At 41.5% G+C, this 14,377-nt stretch overlaps 2 protein-coding genes, 2 non-coding genes and 1 pseudogene across 4 annotated transcripts; 3 read left to right on the plus strand and 2 right to left on the minus strand.

Moving 5' to 3' along the window:
• Nucleotides 1–425: 425 nt before the first annotated feature.
• LOC147416581 (uncharacterized) lies at nucleotides 426–1,983 on the minus strand. Its single transcript, XM_086508242.1, has one exon. It carries the CDS (start codon nucleotides 1,923–1,925, stop codon nucleotides 1,479–1,481), a length of 447 nt encoding a protein of 148 aa, XP_086364368.1. The 5' UTR covers nucleotides 1,926–1,983; the 3' UTR covers nucleotides 426–1,478.
• Nucleotides 1,984–2,857: 874 nt separating this feature from the next.
• On the plus strand, nucleotides 2,858–3,502 carry LOC147416582 (uncharacterized). The gene has a single exon (XM_086508241.1). The coding sequence runs from the start codon at nucleotides 2,858–2,860 to the stop codon at nucleotides 3,500–3,502; it is 645 nt and encodes a 214-aa protein (XP_086364367.1).
• Nucleotides 3,503–6,948: 3,446 nt separating this feature from the next.
• TRNAW-CCA (transfer RNA tryptophan (anticodon CCA)) lies at nucleotides 6,949–7,022 on the minus strand. Its single transcript has one exon. It is a non-coding gene; the product is annotated as a tRNA-Trp (tRNA).
• Nucleotides 7,023–9,988: 2,966 nt separating this feature from the next.
• LOC147416584 (uncharacterized) lies at nucleotides 9,989–10,988 on the plus strand (annotated as a pseudogene).
• Nucleotides 10,989–11,002: 14 nt separating this feature from the next.
• Nucleotides 11,003–11,076, plus strand: TRNAD-GUC (transfer RNA aspartic acid (anticodon GUC)). The gene has a single exon. It is a non-coding gene; the product is annotated as a tRNA-Asp (tRNA).
• Nucleotides 11,077–14,377: the final 3,301 nt, after the last annotated feature.

Here is a 14,377-nt window from a genome sequence, read left to right on the forward strand (position 1 = left end):
GTGGCTCTTTAGACTCTTAAAGGCATTCTCGTTAATCCTACCATTACGTTGAATGTAGATGCATTGTACTAATAAAAGATATAGCGCTTAATCGCTTGGGCTTTCCCCGGAAATCCCTTCGCTTGCCTTTACCCGTTGCTGCCACAGTAAGGGATCTTTAGACTCTTGAAGGCAGGCTCGTCAATCCTACCATTACGTTTCAAAATGTAGATACATTTAAGTAAAGTAAAGTAATTCTTGATATGGCTAATGCTTTATCGCTTGGGCTTTCCCCCCGGAAATCCCTTCGCTTGCTAGGATTGTGCTTTACAGACTGCCATGTAGCTGAGATATCAGCGTGCAACCTTTCAATATTCACTTTTTTATTAGAGAAAAACGAAGTATAATTAGAAACCATGATCTATTTATCATCTAATGGTCAAATCGTCAATTTCACGCAAACACGTTATCTTCCGGCTGTTTGCTCATGCCATCAACCAATTCTATTACGTCAGAAGGATGCTTTGTGTCTTTCTGAATCGAAGACGTTTGTTCCGGTTTCCTACGCCGGCCGCATTGGTCAGGGCATATTGTCTCGATATGATACGGATTGTCACATGGACACGAGAAGCGCTTTGACTTATGTTATGAGATCACCTTTCAAAACGGAACCTAAAGGCAGGCCTATGAGCCAACCTATGTAATAGCTAGTTGACCAAACAGGTAATCGCATGCCAGCAAGGGTTCCGCGCGATAGATAGAGAAATCATTGGGCCTGACCTCGTAGTCGTAGTGCTATCGCCGGTTTCCCTTCCGCGCCAATCACTGGGGAAGCGCTAAGTAATGGTATAGTAGAATAATCGCGTGAAATGCAGGGCAGGGCAGGATGGCGGGGCTTTCGATACCCATGGACATTTCCCGGGTTTCTGCGCAGCTATCGAAGTGCTCCAACGCAACGACTCCTGTATTGGGTATCGAAGGAAGTCTGCCAATGCAAGGTCGGAGATAGCTTTCCAACCGAGTTGCCTATCCGTCCACGCAGAAAGCCAATGACGGCAAGCAAACCAAACGGAGAGCCGCGACTCCGCGATGGAATGATCCAAGCCCTAAGGTAGCGGGAGAAGGATAGCGTCATGCCTGATCTGTGGAATGACCCAGCTACGTACGGTGGAGTGATTCAAGCCAGGTAGCGATAGTGGCTGATTTGCGGGACAGAAACTTTCGTGGTTGGTGTGGTGATTTCCTCGTGTTCCTCAACGCTTCAAAGAAAAGAAGCGCTCGAAAAGAATAATAAAAAGTGAAAGAAAAGAAGGAAGAAAAAAACAAGTTTTTGAGATTCTAAAAAATGATTTGATTTTGTTTCAAAAAATTACGGGGGATAAGACCTTATATAAAGATACAATAAAGAAGTTACTTAAATTTAAAACAAACGCTAACTTTTTGAAGATTTGTAATTCATGTAACTATACTTTTAGATTAGTAAATAAACTATCAAAAGATTACAACAAATTTAAAACAGATGTTAATAAGCCTGTAACCAATATGTTTACTGAAGTATCAATTCCTTTATCGGTTTCAGAACCAAACCCCCCTGTATCGTCAGTGCCAGATCCTTTATCTATGCCTGATCCTGTATCGTCAGTGCCTAATCCTGTATCGTCAGTGCCGGATTCTGTATCTAACGTGTCCGATCCTATATCGTCTACGCCTGATAGTTTGTTGCCTATGCCTAAACCTTTATCGTCGGCTGATCCTTTATTGTCACCTGATTCTTTCTCGTTACCTTGCTGCTGAGGATCAATCGATAGATCAATCCTCGGCCCCAAAATTAACAATAAATACGCATAAATCATCTTCGTCGAAACCCGTAGCTTCTTCGTTGAAACCAATTGCTTTTTTGCCAGTAGCTTCTCCGTCTTCGCCCGCAGCGTCGAAACCCGTAGCATCTTTGCCAATTGCTTCTTCGTTGAAACCCGCAGTTTCTCAGCTAATTGCTTCTTTGCCTTACGCTTCTTCGTCGAAACCAATTGCTTTTTCTTCTTCTTTGTCGGGTATACAATGTGTTTCAACCCCGCATATAGTAAATTCAGTAATAAGTAATAAGTTATCAAGCCTAAAACTATTGTTATTAAAAGTGGTAAGTTTATTTCCATTAATATTTCATATAATAAATAATAGTTATTTAGGTGAGATAAATGAGAATAGTTTAATTGACAATTTTAATAGTAATTTAATACAATATGATATAAGTATTCTTTTAAGTATAGTTATAGCATTAGTAGTATCATACGCATTGAATTATAAATCAATGTCAAATAACAAGTTACTAAGAAAAATCTTATTTCAAGTGTTGATAACATTTCTTTTTGTTTCTTTTCTGAGACAAAAAAGTGCTTTTTTTGCGTGCTAGCTACACCTTTTTATTATTATTACACAGACACTTAAGAATTAGTTACGCTAGAAGGTGCAAAATTAATTGGAGTAGGAGCGGCTACCATAGCCCTAGCAGGAGCAGCAGTAGGTATTGGAAACGTATTTAGTTCCATGAATAACCTCACTAAAAAATGAAATCTTTTGAATTTGAATAACCTCACCAGAAATCTCTCCTTTCTTTTGAATAACCTCACCATATATCTCTCCTTTATTTCTAAGAACCTCAACATATATCTCTCCTTTCTTTTTAATAACCTCACCATATATCTTCTTTCTTTCGTTGAGAAAGGTATTCTTGTCGTTGAGAAAGGTATTCTTGTTTGTTGCTCTTTTTTTAATTTTATTAAATCTAATTGGGCTTGGGTTTGCTGAAACAGCATACTGTATGAATATGGGCGCTAGTAGTTCTTCAATAGTAACTCAAGCGTCTTCACATTCACAGTTTATGCAACTAAAGGAGGAGGATTGCCGTTCAATCTTATTTGAAACTTGGCAAGATTGTGATAAAATACTAAAAACCTGCCAACAAGGCAGATTGCCCAGCGCTGAGAACGGTTATGAATTCGTTTCACAACTGCAGCCTGCGCAAATAAACAATCTAGTAAACTCTATCTCTGCCAAGTTAAACCCCTCCATAGTCAGCGAAGCCACAATGCAGGAATGGGCTCAGATTTCGGTACAGTTTAAGGAGGCAAACTCCCGTCTGTTCACGTCGTTCCATAAGGACCTTATTCCTGGCTTGATGCTCATCTCTGGGGTATCTCTCCCTTTAAGCATGTCCCCGGAAGAGGGCATAGAACTCCTCTTGAAGGTCCCCTTCTCCCAGGAAGTGATAGCGCATTATGCCGCGCAAATAGTCTCCCAGGCGCAACCTTTGATTGACATGTATAAAGCCCTGTTTGAGCTCTTGCCTTCGACTCCAGAAGTAGTTTTTGTTGAGCAAGACATGCCGCCGCTGAATCCAGAAACAGAAATAACTGTTTCGCAGGAGGAGGCGGATAAAATCCAAGCCGTTCATAATAAAGCCAGGGACGCTGTCCAGATTTTCGTTAAGTTCCATAGGCTTAGAAGCCGGAAGCCGGATTCGTAAAGGGACTGCCTTTAAACTTAAACGTAGACGTCGTGGTTAAAAAACCGTCTCACGGGCAGAGCGGACACCCTGGGGAGGGTAAAAACCACAGCTGACGACTGAATCCGAATATTACGGATTACATATATCAAGTAATTACTTTCTTTTAGGGAAGGGATGGTTAAATTATTCGGTAACCAACCGAGAGATCATCAACGACAAAGATTGACTTTTTTGTCTTTTAATTGAGTTAATTTTCTTTAATTACGTAAACTCATTTTGAAATAACGCAAAAAACATTTCCAGGGTTGGGCTTTCCTTGACCCAACCCCCCCGCACCGATAGCTCAATTGGATAGAGTCCCTGGCTTCGAACCAGGTAGTTAGGGGTTCGAGTCCTCTTCAGTGCAACATCGTTTCATTTCGGGCTTCGATAAAGCTATATACCACTAACTCTCACTCTTATTGAGAAGAAAGCTTTCACAACTTGCAAGGTAAAGCATGTATCTTCCACCCGGTATTATGTTCAGTCCTCTTTCTTTCAGTTCTTGTTTTATTTAAAGTAAGCGGTTCCCTACGCTTTTTCCTATAGCCCACCTTTTCGATGTTTTAAATCCTATGCCAAGACTAGGGAGCGAGGGGCACAAAGTGTCAAGCAGGGTTGGGTTAACCTTTCTCGCCGATCCAATTTATACTGGGATCAGAGGAATGAGTTGAGAACGCCACTACGTTCCTGTACCCTTTGCTCTTAAAAAGTATCGCTGGTTTTCCCTGCATAATCTGGGCGCATGGTCGAATACGTCCAGTCTAGCGTTGGTAATTCCGTAGAAATAAATGGATGCACGAAGTTCATTCTAACGCCGTAGACACCGAGAGTTTAATTGGTTGAGCCCTGAAGTGCCGAAGGGCAATCCCAACGCAAACCGTAGACATTGATAGTTCCTCATACACGCCTTGTTTCTAAATTACCATGTTATCGCCATGACGGGTTTCGTAACCTCGTCGTGTACTCGAAGCGACAGTGAATTGATCTCTAATCACAATCACCCAGTCCTCTTAATGGTGTCGCTAGGGCAAACAAAACAAGCCAACCACGGGAAGGAAGGCAGAAAATTGAGTAAATAGAAGCAGAGGATCAATAATGTCTGGGTTATTGCACTGGCCCACTTTCCCTTCTTGCCTGCTTTCGATACTTTCTGCCTACAACCTCTAGCCTTTCTTGCTATCAAAGCAGTGCTTGCTTGGTTGCGGGGAGGCTAACCTTTCTCAGTTCCACGAGGCCTACTTTGGCTGCCTTTGCAGGATATCGCCTATCTTTACTTTTTAGGGGTTACGGGGGCTATCTTTCTTTCTTGATCGTATCGGTTCCTTTTTTGCTTTGTACGTACCCTGCATTAGTCTTGATCCTAAGTGGCGAGGCAAGGAAAAGGTATTCTGTACAATGAAACAACGAGGGCCGCAGGCAACGGGCAGTTCATATCTATGGCAACGCCAATCTATCGGTTACACGAAAACGCGTCGCGCCTTCGCTTCGGCTGCCCCCTTCGTCCCTTAGAGAGCAGTAAGACTTTAGCCATCGCAAATCAGTCAGTACTAACGTGTTCATCCCTTCGGGCCTCAATTTATTCATGTATTCAAAGCGGCAGCTAAAAGTTCAAGTGCTTCGCCGTGTTACACGTAAGTAGGGTCTAAGGTTGTATAACATAGTGACGAGGCTCTTGTCCTAAGCGTAGTAATGCGATTAGGCCATGCCAATACGATTTCAGCGGCTTCGCGCCTACGTATGCCCTGGTTACGTGTTATCGCTTCCCTTCAAAAAGGCTTGTATTTTCTCTAGGTTTCGAAGCAACACAAAAACAAGCCAACCTATGTAAGATTCAGCTTGCCAAGTTTAAGTTTAAGTTCTTTGAGCTAACCTCGTTCCCTTATTAAGCTACTGCAAGGCAGCTAATAAAGCAGCAAATTGCTAATCTATCAATCAATACATGGAAAGTGGCAGCTTGGACAGTCAGCTTCATGGCAGCAACATAAAACGGGATGGTCACGATGGGCAGCCTGTAGCCGCAATGGGGCTTAGTTGGGAGAGTTAGAAGCGGATAGCTTTCGGTATAGCGTTTCGCTATTCTTGCATAAGTGTTGTTTTCTCTACATCCTTCATTAGGGTTTTTTGCTCATTAGGCGAATGTGCTTCTAGACAACGCGCTGAGCTAGAGGCATACGTTTCTGACTTCGAGATGGCATGATTCACTTTTTTTGCCAAGCTTTTCACGCTACAGGGGCTGGGCCCCAGACCAGTAGATCTGGGCCAAGACAGGATTTTTGGGGGAGAAGGCACTTAAAAAAATCCAATACATACAAGAACTTTAAAAAAGACCGAGGATATAATATCTTTAAGCCAATCTGCCAAAGTGGGAGGGTCCCTTCCCAGTCAGGCACTGAATCACTTGAACCTGAGCTACTGCCCGGAGCAGGTTCTTGTGGAACTCCCTTCGAATTGTTAGTAAAGACTAGGGAATTAGAGGACTCTGCCTGTGGCCTTTCCGTAGGCATCGGCGGAGTTTTTGAGCGTTCTGCACGCGAAGCAAATAAACATGAGAATAAGGAAAAAAGCTAATCCATTAGAAAAAGGTTTCTATTTGATTTGTTTTACCGATATTTCTGGCATTTCAATTTAATTTTCATTGCCTCAGGCAGGATAGCGAATAATCTTACTTTACTAGCGGCCTTTAACTTGCTTGATAAACCAACGGAGCTTTAGATGTCAGCGTCCCAAGCAAGGACTACAACGAGCCATGCCCGTGTCATTAACGGCCAGACTCCTATACATAGTGACTCTACACCGTTTAAGGTATAAAGTTAACTGTAGATAGCCCGACTTACAGCTTATAACATAAAACTTCCTAAATGCCAGCCAAAAACGAATAGGCAAAGCACTGTCAGACTATTTGAATTGCTTTAATATGCTAAAATAAAGCAGAAAATAAGGAAAAAAAAAGTAAATAGGGACGAAAAAGTTTTACACACAGCGCTTACTAATCCATCGCACCTACTAACGATTAATTATTAGTTAATGCGTTTACTTTGGTAAGTATTTGTATTAAACATTCACAAATTAAAATGGTTGAAGCATTACTATCTGGAATCGTGTTAGGCTTAATTCCGATAACCCTAGCTAGATTTTTTGTAACTGCATACTTGTAATACCGACAGAGTAACCAATTAAATATTCGATGAAATTTAGTTAAGAATCGTCCTACCTAAGATAAGATTTTGATATTGGGAAGGGGGAAGGATTTAAAAGATATCTGTCGAATCCTCCCCCTACCTCCTCGCCTCTTCTCTGTCCAAAAAAGTATTTCAGGAAACAAATAGCAGATGTGCCGCTTTTCTAACGACGAAAATTAATTCTATTCCTATTTCAATTTTAATGTGTACCGCTTAAGCAATCCTTGGGTAGGTAAGAAAAAACACGCCCTGTAGGATTCGAACCTACGACATCGGGTTTTGGAGACCCACGTTCTACCAAACTAAACTAAAGGCGCCCCCTCCTAACCTAAAAGGAGTCACTTCAATCTCCGAAGTAAAAGTTACAGCCAAGGAAGTAGCGACAATATATTTGTATTCGTTGCAGTTTTTTTTACAACCCATTTGATCAATGGGGAATAAAGGTCTGTGGCAAAATCCAGCCATAGCATCAAAGTATAATTAATAAAATATTCCTCAGTTGGGCTCATGATCCGAAGCGGCTCACTGACACTAAGATTGCTGTCTTTACTAGCGCCCCCTAGATCAGATCTAGAGGAGTGATTTCTGTCTCCTGTCGTACTCTGCGGTTGTCCTTTGAATTTCACTGTCTTTGCACGTAACTGCCCCTGCTCTTCCACTGAATTGCCTTTTTGTGTCAATTGTATAAACCCATATTTACGCCTAACTTGATCAGAATACAAGTCAAACATAAACTTTTCCGACCGTTTCAAGTGAATAACCCGTTCATTTAACAGATTCACTTGTTCCCTTAAATGAGCGCTTTCGTTCTTCAATCCTTAGTCGAAATGATGGCAAAGAAGTTATAAAAAATGCCACTGTTAGTGGTAGTAACTACGAAGGGCAAGGTAATAATGCCACTGCCACTATTAGTGGTTAGGACTACAAAGCGAGGTTACCGGCAAGGACTGCGAACACTACCTTATGAAACCTTCCCTAACCATCTTACGGACCTACCCTCTGGAAAGGGAGTAGCCGGCGATCAGTTCAAGCCTACACGAGTGTAGGTTGCCTTGTTTCCTTCCCTCGATGTCGCTTTCTGTTCCGCAAAAAAAAACAAACTAAATAGAATGCAAGAATTCGATCTCCATGTTGCACCAAGTTACTCACGGCCCAGACCCCTACCGTTGAATGAAGCGACAAACAACTCGTTCAATCGTCGGCGCCGGGTTCCGGTTCTCTAACCAAACTAAAGGTAGTTTGCGTGCGTGGTAATGGATGGCAAAACTTATTCTCTCTCAACAAGAATCTCTTGTGCTTCGGTCTTGGATTTGAATATAGCAAGTTAACGTTAACTAACGGTCTTTGATAGCTTAGCGAGTGTGTTTTTGGCCTGCAAACTACCTATAGGTTAGATAATTTCTTTTGAAAGATGGATAAAGTAGTTCCAGTTTTGCCCTGAGCATTCCACGATAACTGATATGGTAGCTCCGCTTCCGCAGAGTGGGTTCGATGATTCATCATCAGATTGAAAAATCGACAATCAACGTTAAGAGGTCAAGTATCCCACCTGGCCAGTTATGACCAAAGGCGTTGAACCTTCCAATAACATACAATGGCAACAGATAAGTAGCGAATAGGATCAAAGAACCGCATCTGCCTTGCAAAACAAATAAAACCAAAATGTGGCCTTGAATTGACGAGCATAAATGCATGCCAAAAAGAGTCTTTTGAGCCTTTTAGTTGCCCTTACTGTGGCAGCCACGGGCTTTAGCAAGGGATAGCAACAAAAGGGGTACAAACAAAAGTGACGAAAGTAAGAGTGCAAGTAAAGTCCCTATCCCTATGGTTAGTTCTATTCTGAAAAAACTACGACTCGGAAAAAAAGGAGATAGCTAATCCACAACCTTAGCTGATTTAGCCTCAAGTAACTTTAGTTAACGAATTAGTAACTGAAGTAACCACCAACCCTATCAGTCGAATGGGATGATTGCAGGATTGCTGATATTTATTGCAGTCTGTGCTATCGCAAATGATACAATCTATCGGCTTTACAGTGTGATAGACGAAGCCGTTAAGTCCACTGTGTTTTCGATCTCAATAGCCTCGACTTGCCAGATCTAGCCGATGCGGCGACGTCAACCTGGTGGTCCTAAGCTGATGGGCGATCCTAACGGTTCCCTTTTCCATTCCCTTTCACGCAAGCACGGTTGTAATTTATGTGTTTTTTTAATTTCTTTTTCTATCTTGATTTTTCTCTTTTCTTATCATATTTTCTTTCATTTTATTTATTAAAATTTAAATTATCATGCCGAAGCAAATGGGACAGGAAGTCGATCTAGGAAAGTTCAACCTCCCGATGATGATGAAAGTGACACTATTTTCGATGAAAATGACACTACTTTTGTTTTGGATCCCTTTCATTTTCATTTTCATGTTTTCATCTTTTTACAAGCTCCCATGGATATTAAGATAAGAACAGACCTTATAACGAAAAACAAAACAAAAATAAAAGAAAGCAAAACGAGCTTTGGTTAATCATTCCCCAGTGTGATCTGTTAGTCCCAAGCAATATCCGCGGAATGACCCGCACTACTAATGACGCGAACTCTAACCAGAAACAGACAAAAAAACAGAGATCGTTAGTTGCCACGTCAATAGCTGGGATGTTCAGCCAACTCTCAGGCCTTGATTTAATAGAAAGGTAGCTACCCTCGAAGCCACAAAAGCAAAAGGCCTAGAGCACACATAGGACGAACAATGAATGAGTGTAAGCCTCGTTGCCCGACAATCGACGGTGCTGACTGCACCGAGGGACTCATTATCGTAATAGCGGAAAAAGTAAGGCAGTGACAACTTGGGGATTGTCATTGAGCGTCCCTAGACGCCCAAGAAAAGTAAGTTATTGATGGCTCTTTCATTCTAGGTCTAGGACGAACCATTTACGCTTGCGGCATCTTCTACGAAGTGTAGCTCACGTCTAAGCATCCGGTTAGGGAACGGGGCAACGCCCATGAAGCTCCAGAAACGGAAGGCCTGCCTGGCTGTATGCTCTTAGAAAGAGGATTCTCCACCAAGCTCCAGGGCTAACATGGAGACCCATTGACTTTATTGATTATTAATTGTAAATAACAGCAAATCATATGTAAGGTAAAGGTATTTAAACTCGTGTTAAATCACTGTCTTAACTGTCTTTGTTTACAATTATAAGTAAAATCGTACTATAGTTTAAAACGCCCGCCTTTCGCCATAGCTTAAAGAGAAGACGCTAACATGACGGAAGAGCCGTATGAGATCATCAGTCTCATGTACGGTTCAGGAGCCAAGCTTATGCAGCAATGTCAGAGCTTAGGTTAACTACATAATTCCAGTTCCACTTTACTACGTGAAGGCGCTCTATAATATTTAGTAAAGCTATTGCGATATGGAAATAAAAGGCATGATAGGGACAAGGGTTTAATCAAACTGTTACGCTCATCAAATATGATCTTGGTGAATACAGGACTGAAAACTCCTGTAATCCTTTTAAAACATGAAGTGACAGCAGAGGTGTCAATTACTGAATAAGCAAGGTATAATTTTGTTGGAATCGAAGATTCGAATCTAGAAAAAGTAGAAGTAAAGGAGCTTCATTTTTATGAACCAAGACTTCTTTTGCCAAAGCCGCGTAAACCGGGAATTATTTTGTCAAAACCATTGAACAAGAAAATAGTTTGGATTGAACCAACTAAGATTTGGCGTGACTGTAACAAGGTCAAAGGGTTGATTTTCAATTTAATTAAGGGTGGGTATGCTGTAGTTATCGCAGGGCTCGTAGCTTTCCTTTTCAGAAGTCCCTCTTACAAACGCAACCGCAAGAAGAATAAAAAAAAGTTTCACCTCTCAAAAAAAAATCAATTTTCTAGAGGTAGATTCCATGAAAACAAAAGCAAAAGCATAAAATCCAGGAACAAGGATCTAAAGTTTCGCAAAAACAGAAATAAGACATCCCGCAGGAGTAGGACATCCAAAATTCCAAACACGAATATAATAAGACGTAATACTGTGGTAAAAAATATTCGTGCTACGCTAGTTTTAAAAGGGAAAAAGCACCAAAAAAGCCGCCAGCAGGCATTTAGGCGCCGTCGCGTTTATTTACATAAGTATGTATGGAGCTTTTATGGAGTGGCTTCAAAAAAGATGCATGCAGAGTAAAATAGAATGACTAGGGCTATATTGGACAACACAGCACATATTACTTCGTAAATTGCACGTAACATCTTCAAAGAACAAATAACAGGGATGGGGGCTTAATGAATCCTCCACCTCCGGCCGGGCAGGGGAAATAGCTTAGTCGGTTAGAGTGCTGGTCTGTCACGCCAGAAGCCGCGGGTTCGAATCCCGTTTTCCCCGTTAGCATTATGCTAGTTAGGTTTGTTTTAAAAGTCAGAGTTGATGATATCGATGGAAAGGAAGCCTGACTACCTTTGCCCTTCGAGTAGAGCATGTAGCGAAAAAACCTTGTCAGTCTCTACCTGTTTCGTTTGACCAGGCAAAGCAGTCAAGTGCTGCACCGGCAATGATGATAGTCTAGTAGCCGGAAATACAGCTAGCCCACGTTTTAACTCAAGCAGCATAGGACACGTAAACTCCCATGCGTGTAAATCAGCGAGGACCACTAAATGTTCCTGCAAGTTGTAGTCAATACCTAGTATGTAAGCCGTTACCTCAAACTTGGAGGTTAATTAAATAAAGGCAAAGTTGGGTTTTTTCGGTGTAGTTGTGAAATAGTCGACAGCTATAACGTTGCTATACAAAACTGTATGTAAGATTCCCACTTCATACAAGTGAACTCTTCGTCATTTAATTATTGTTGAGAAGATAACTATTCTCAGTCATAACATAGAGTACAAAAAAAAAGAAAAGTGCGGGGAAAATAAAAAGACATCATGGACACCTTAGGCATTACTTCACTATTGCCCTTTTCTTCAGCTAAACGGGCATATCCCTAATTGCGGATGTTTCCGATAGTCGTCTTATTTCTATGTTTGATAATATCAAAAAGGAAAATCCCAATAAAAAACGGATTTTGTTCCAAGAAAGTAAAGGCTTAGACAAAGAAGCATTCGGGGGCAAAGAAGCTGGGGATATATTTAACCTTGAAGTATCTTCTAAAACCGTACTGTTAGAAGACAAAGAAGGTAAGGATGAAAAATGCTTATTTATTGTTAATAAAGAAGCTAAGGACTTATCTTTCGATTGATCCTCAGCATGTTTTTGTTTTTGTTTGTTTAAAGGTGATAATCATCTTGTATTCATAACATTTACAGTGGCGTGGTTGTTTGTTTCCACAAGCCCGCCTAAGGGGCTGCGTTAGCATGCCAGGAAGGGACTCAAAGAACAAAAAACCACGTAACGAAAAGAAGCAGTAAACAGCCAAAGCTAGCAACACCGAGATAACAATGAACAACAAGCAGGTTACTCTAAATGCTTGCTTGTACAGGTAATCTATACCAGTATGGTTTATCCACCATCTGCAACGCGTCGATAAGTCTGCGAGAAGCCAGGGCCGAGAAGTAGTTCCAACCCCGATAAGCAGTTAGTTACGATTATGTTTCGTCGTCGCACTAATTGAATTGTTCCTGGTTACGCATGGATTATTATACAAGAATCTTATTTAAATTCGTATTGATGATAAAAAAAATGTTGTTTTTGCTTTCGCTTTTCGGGCCTGGGGGTAGAGGTCCCTGTTAAACGCGCTACCCAAGTCAACCCAACCACTTGTGGTTCCGGTTCTCTAACCAAACTAAAGGTAGTTTGCGTGGCCTGGGCAATGAACCCCAAGGTGCCTAAACGGCAACTATGAGTTGATAGGTCGATTTAGCAAAGTGTAGAACCGTAAAGGCTGTTTATTTCCTTTACTCAAACTCGGTCCCTACGGCCAGATTGCGATTAAGCTTTTTTTTAGCTCTTAAAAAGTGAAATAGTAATGGGGCAAAGAGCGGGGATAGGCACAAAACATAAAGCAAGAGGCTCATCTATTACAAACATGCCGGCATGGGTATTGCACACGGCAGCCATTGCGCTTTTATTATATAAAAAGGGTAGCGAATGGTGGGTTCAAATTGTAGCCACATGCTTTGACATATACAAGCTGGTACTTGTTACATCAGCAGAGCAGTTGTTGACTAATGATCCATAATCCTTCCTGTGCTAGGGTCGGGTCTTTCGGTCGCTAATCTGTGCAGTGCAGGAGACCAGACATATGCAACAGTCTTCGACTAGCACGGTTCGGTTATAAAGATCGATGTGTCCGCAGCAATGTTTACTACGTTAATGCCGGCCCAGGTAAACAGAAGAGATCTCCCGGTCTATAAGCCCAGCCCAGTGATAAAGTATAGTTATCCTTACGTAACCCTGAGATTCTACAGAACCATGTCTAAGTACAGATAGTACAAAATCTAACTTGCTTGCTCTATTTTTAGTATTGAGGATAGCCCTGTACGACAATCTATAGTGCAGACCATAGCAATTCTGCAAGCGGAAAAAGGGACTCGAACCCTCAACTCCAGCCTTGGCAAGGCTATACTCTACCATTAAGCTATTTCCGCCATGTAACCTTTATCTAGTAAGTGCCAGTAAATGTTGTGCTAGGGGCTTTAGCCACTCAACCGAAGGGAAGAGGGATAATGGTTGTTCATTCTTGTAGCAGGCGCTGGCTATGAATTAAAGAAGCAAAGCACGCATAGTAGACGACGCAAACCCTCAGCAATCGAAAGGATAAGGGCTTAATCAAGCAAGATCCCGACAAGAAAAGCAAAATAAACAAGCGATTGAAAAAAGAAAAAGAGAGTCCTGGCTCTCAAAGAAGCGAATCCGACCCCCTATAGCCTGAAACGGCACCTTATCAATCAACGATAGCATGAGCGAGGCGTTAAGTGATGATTCTCGGAAAAGAAAATTCAATGCCAATGCAATAAAAATAACCGTTACTACGAAATAGCTCAGAAAAGACAATATTCAAATGGGACCTTAACAGTGAAGAAGCCATGTGACTCGCACGCTCAGGGAGCACTTATTCAGCCAAACTATTCACATAAGTCGGATAGCGCAAATAGGATCCATTTTTATAAAATCCAAAGTCACCTAGGTTGTACATCAATACGCCTGTCCCCTATCGCTAAGCGTAGGTAACGTTGGATTAGGAACCAAGGGATTCGAGTGATTCGAGACACCTTCAATAGCCTTCTCAATCCTACCTTTAGACATTACTGTACAATTGATCCTCGCGTTCTATGAATTTTCTCTTTAATAGAAACAGCAGAAAAGATGTAAAAAATGTTGATTAATTCGACTTTTGCTTTTGCTATTGCTAGATGCAACGAAGAAAAGGCTGCTTTAGCAAAAGCAAGATTGAAACGTTACTGAGTGCAATAACTTAGTAAAAGACAAGGTAGCTAACATTATAAGACTAACTACTAGGTACAACGCTCTAAAGCCAGGGCAACAAAACTTAAAATCTGCTATTAGCGTTTGCAATTACGGGAAGGAGTTTCTTTCAGTCCACCTTTGCAGCCTACGGGGCCTTGTAATAGGGATGCCAACTTGCCACAAGACAGAGAAGCCAGGTAAACGTTACAATAGGAATGACGGCAAAAAAGCATGTCTTTGGGAAATCTTTTCCCATTCTATCACAGGATATGATAAAATGCTA

The sequence above is a fragment of the Adiantum capillus-veneris genome, unplaced genomic scaffold (genome assembly GCF_014529385.1).
Source record: "Adiantum capillus-veneris isolate H3 unplaced genomic scaffold, ASM1452938v2 Hic_scaffold_795, whole genome shotgun sequence".
Taxonomy (NCBI): Eukaryota; Viridiplantae; Streptophyta; class Polypodiopsida; order Polypodiales; family Pteridaceae; genus Adiantum; species Adiantum capillus-veneris.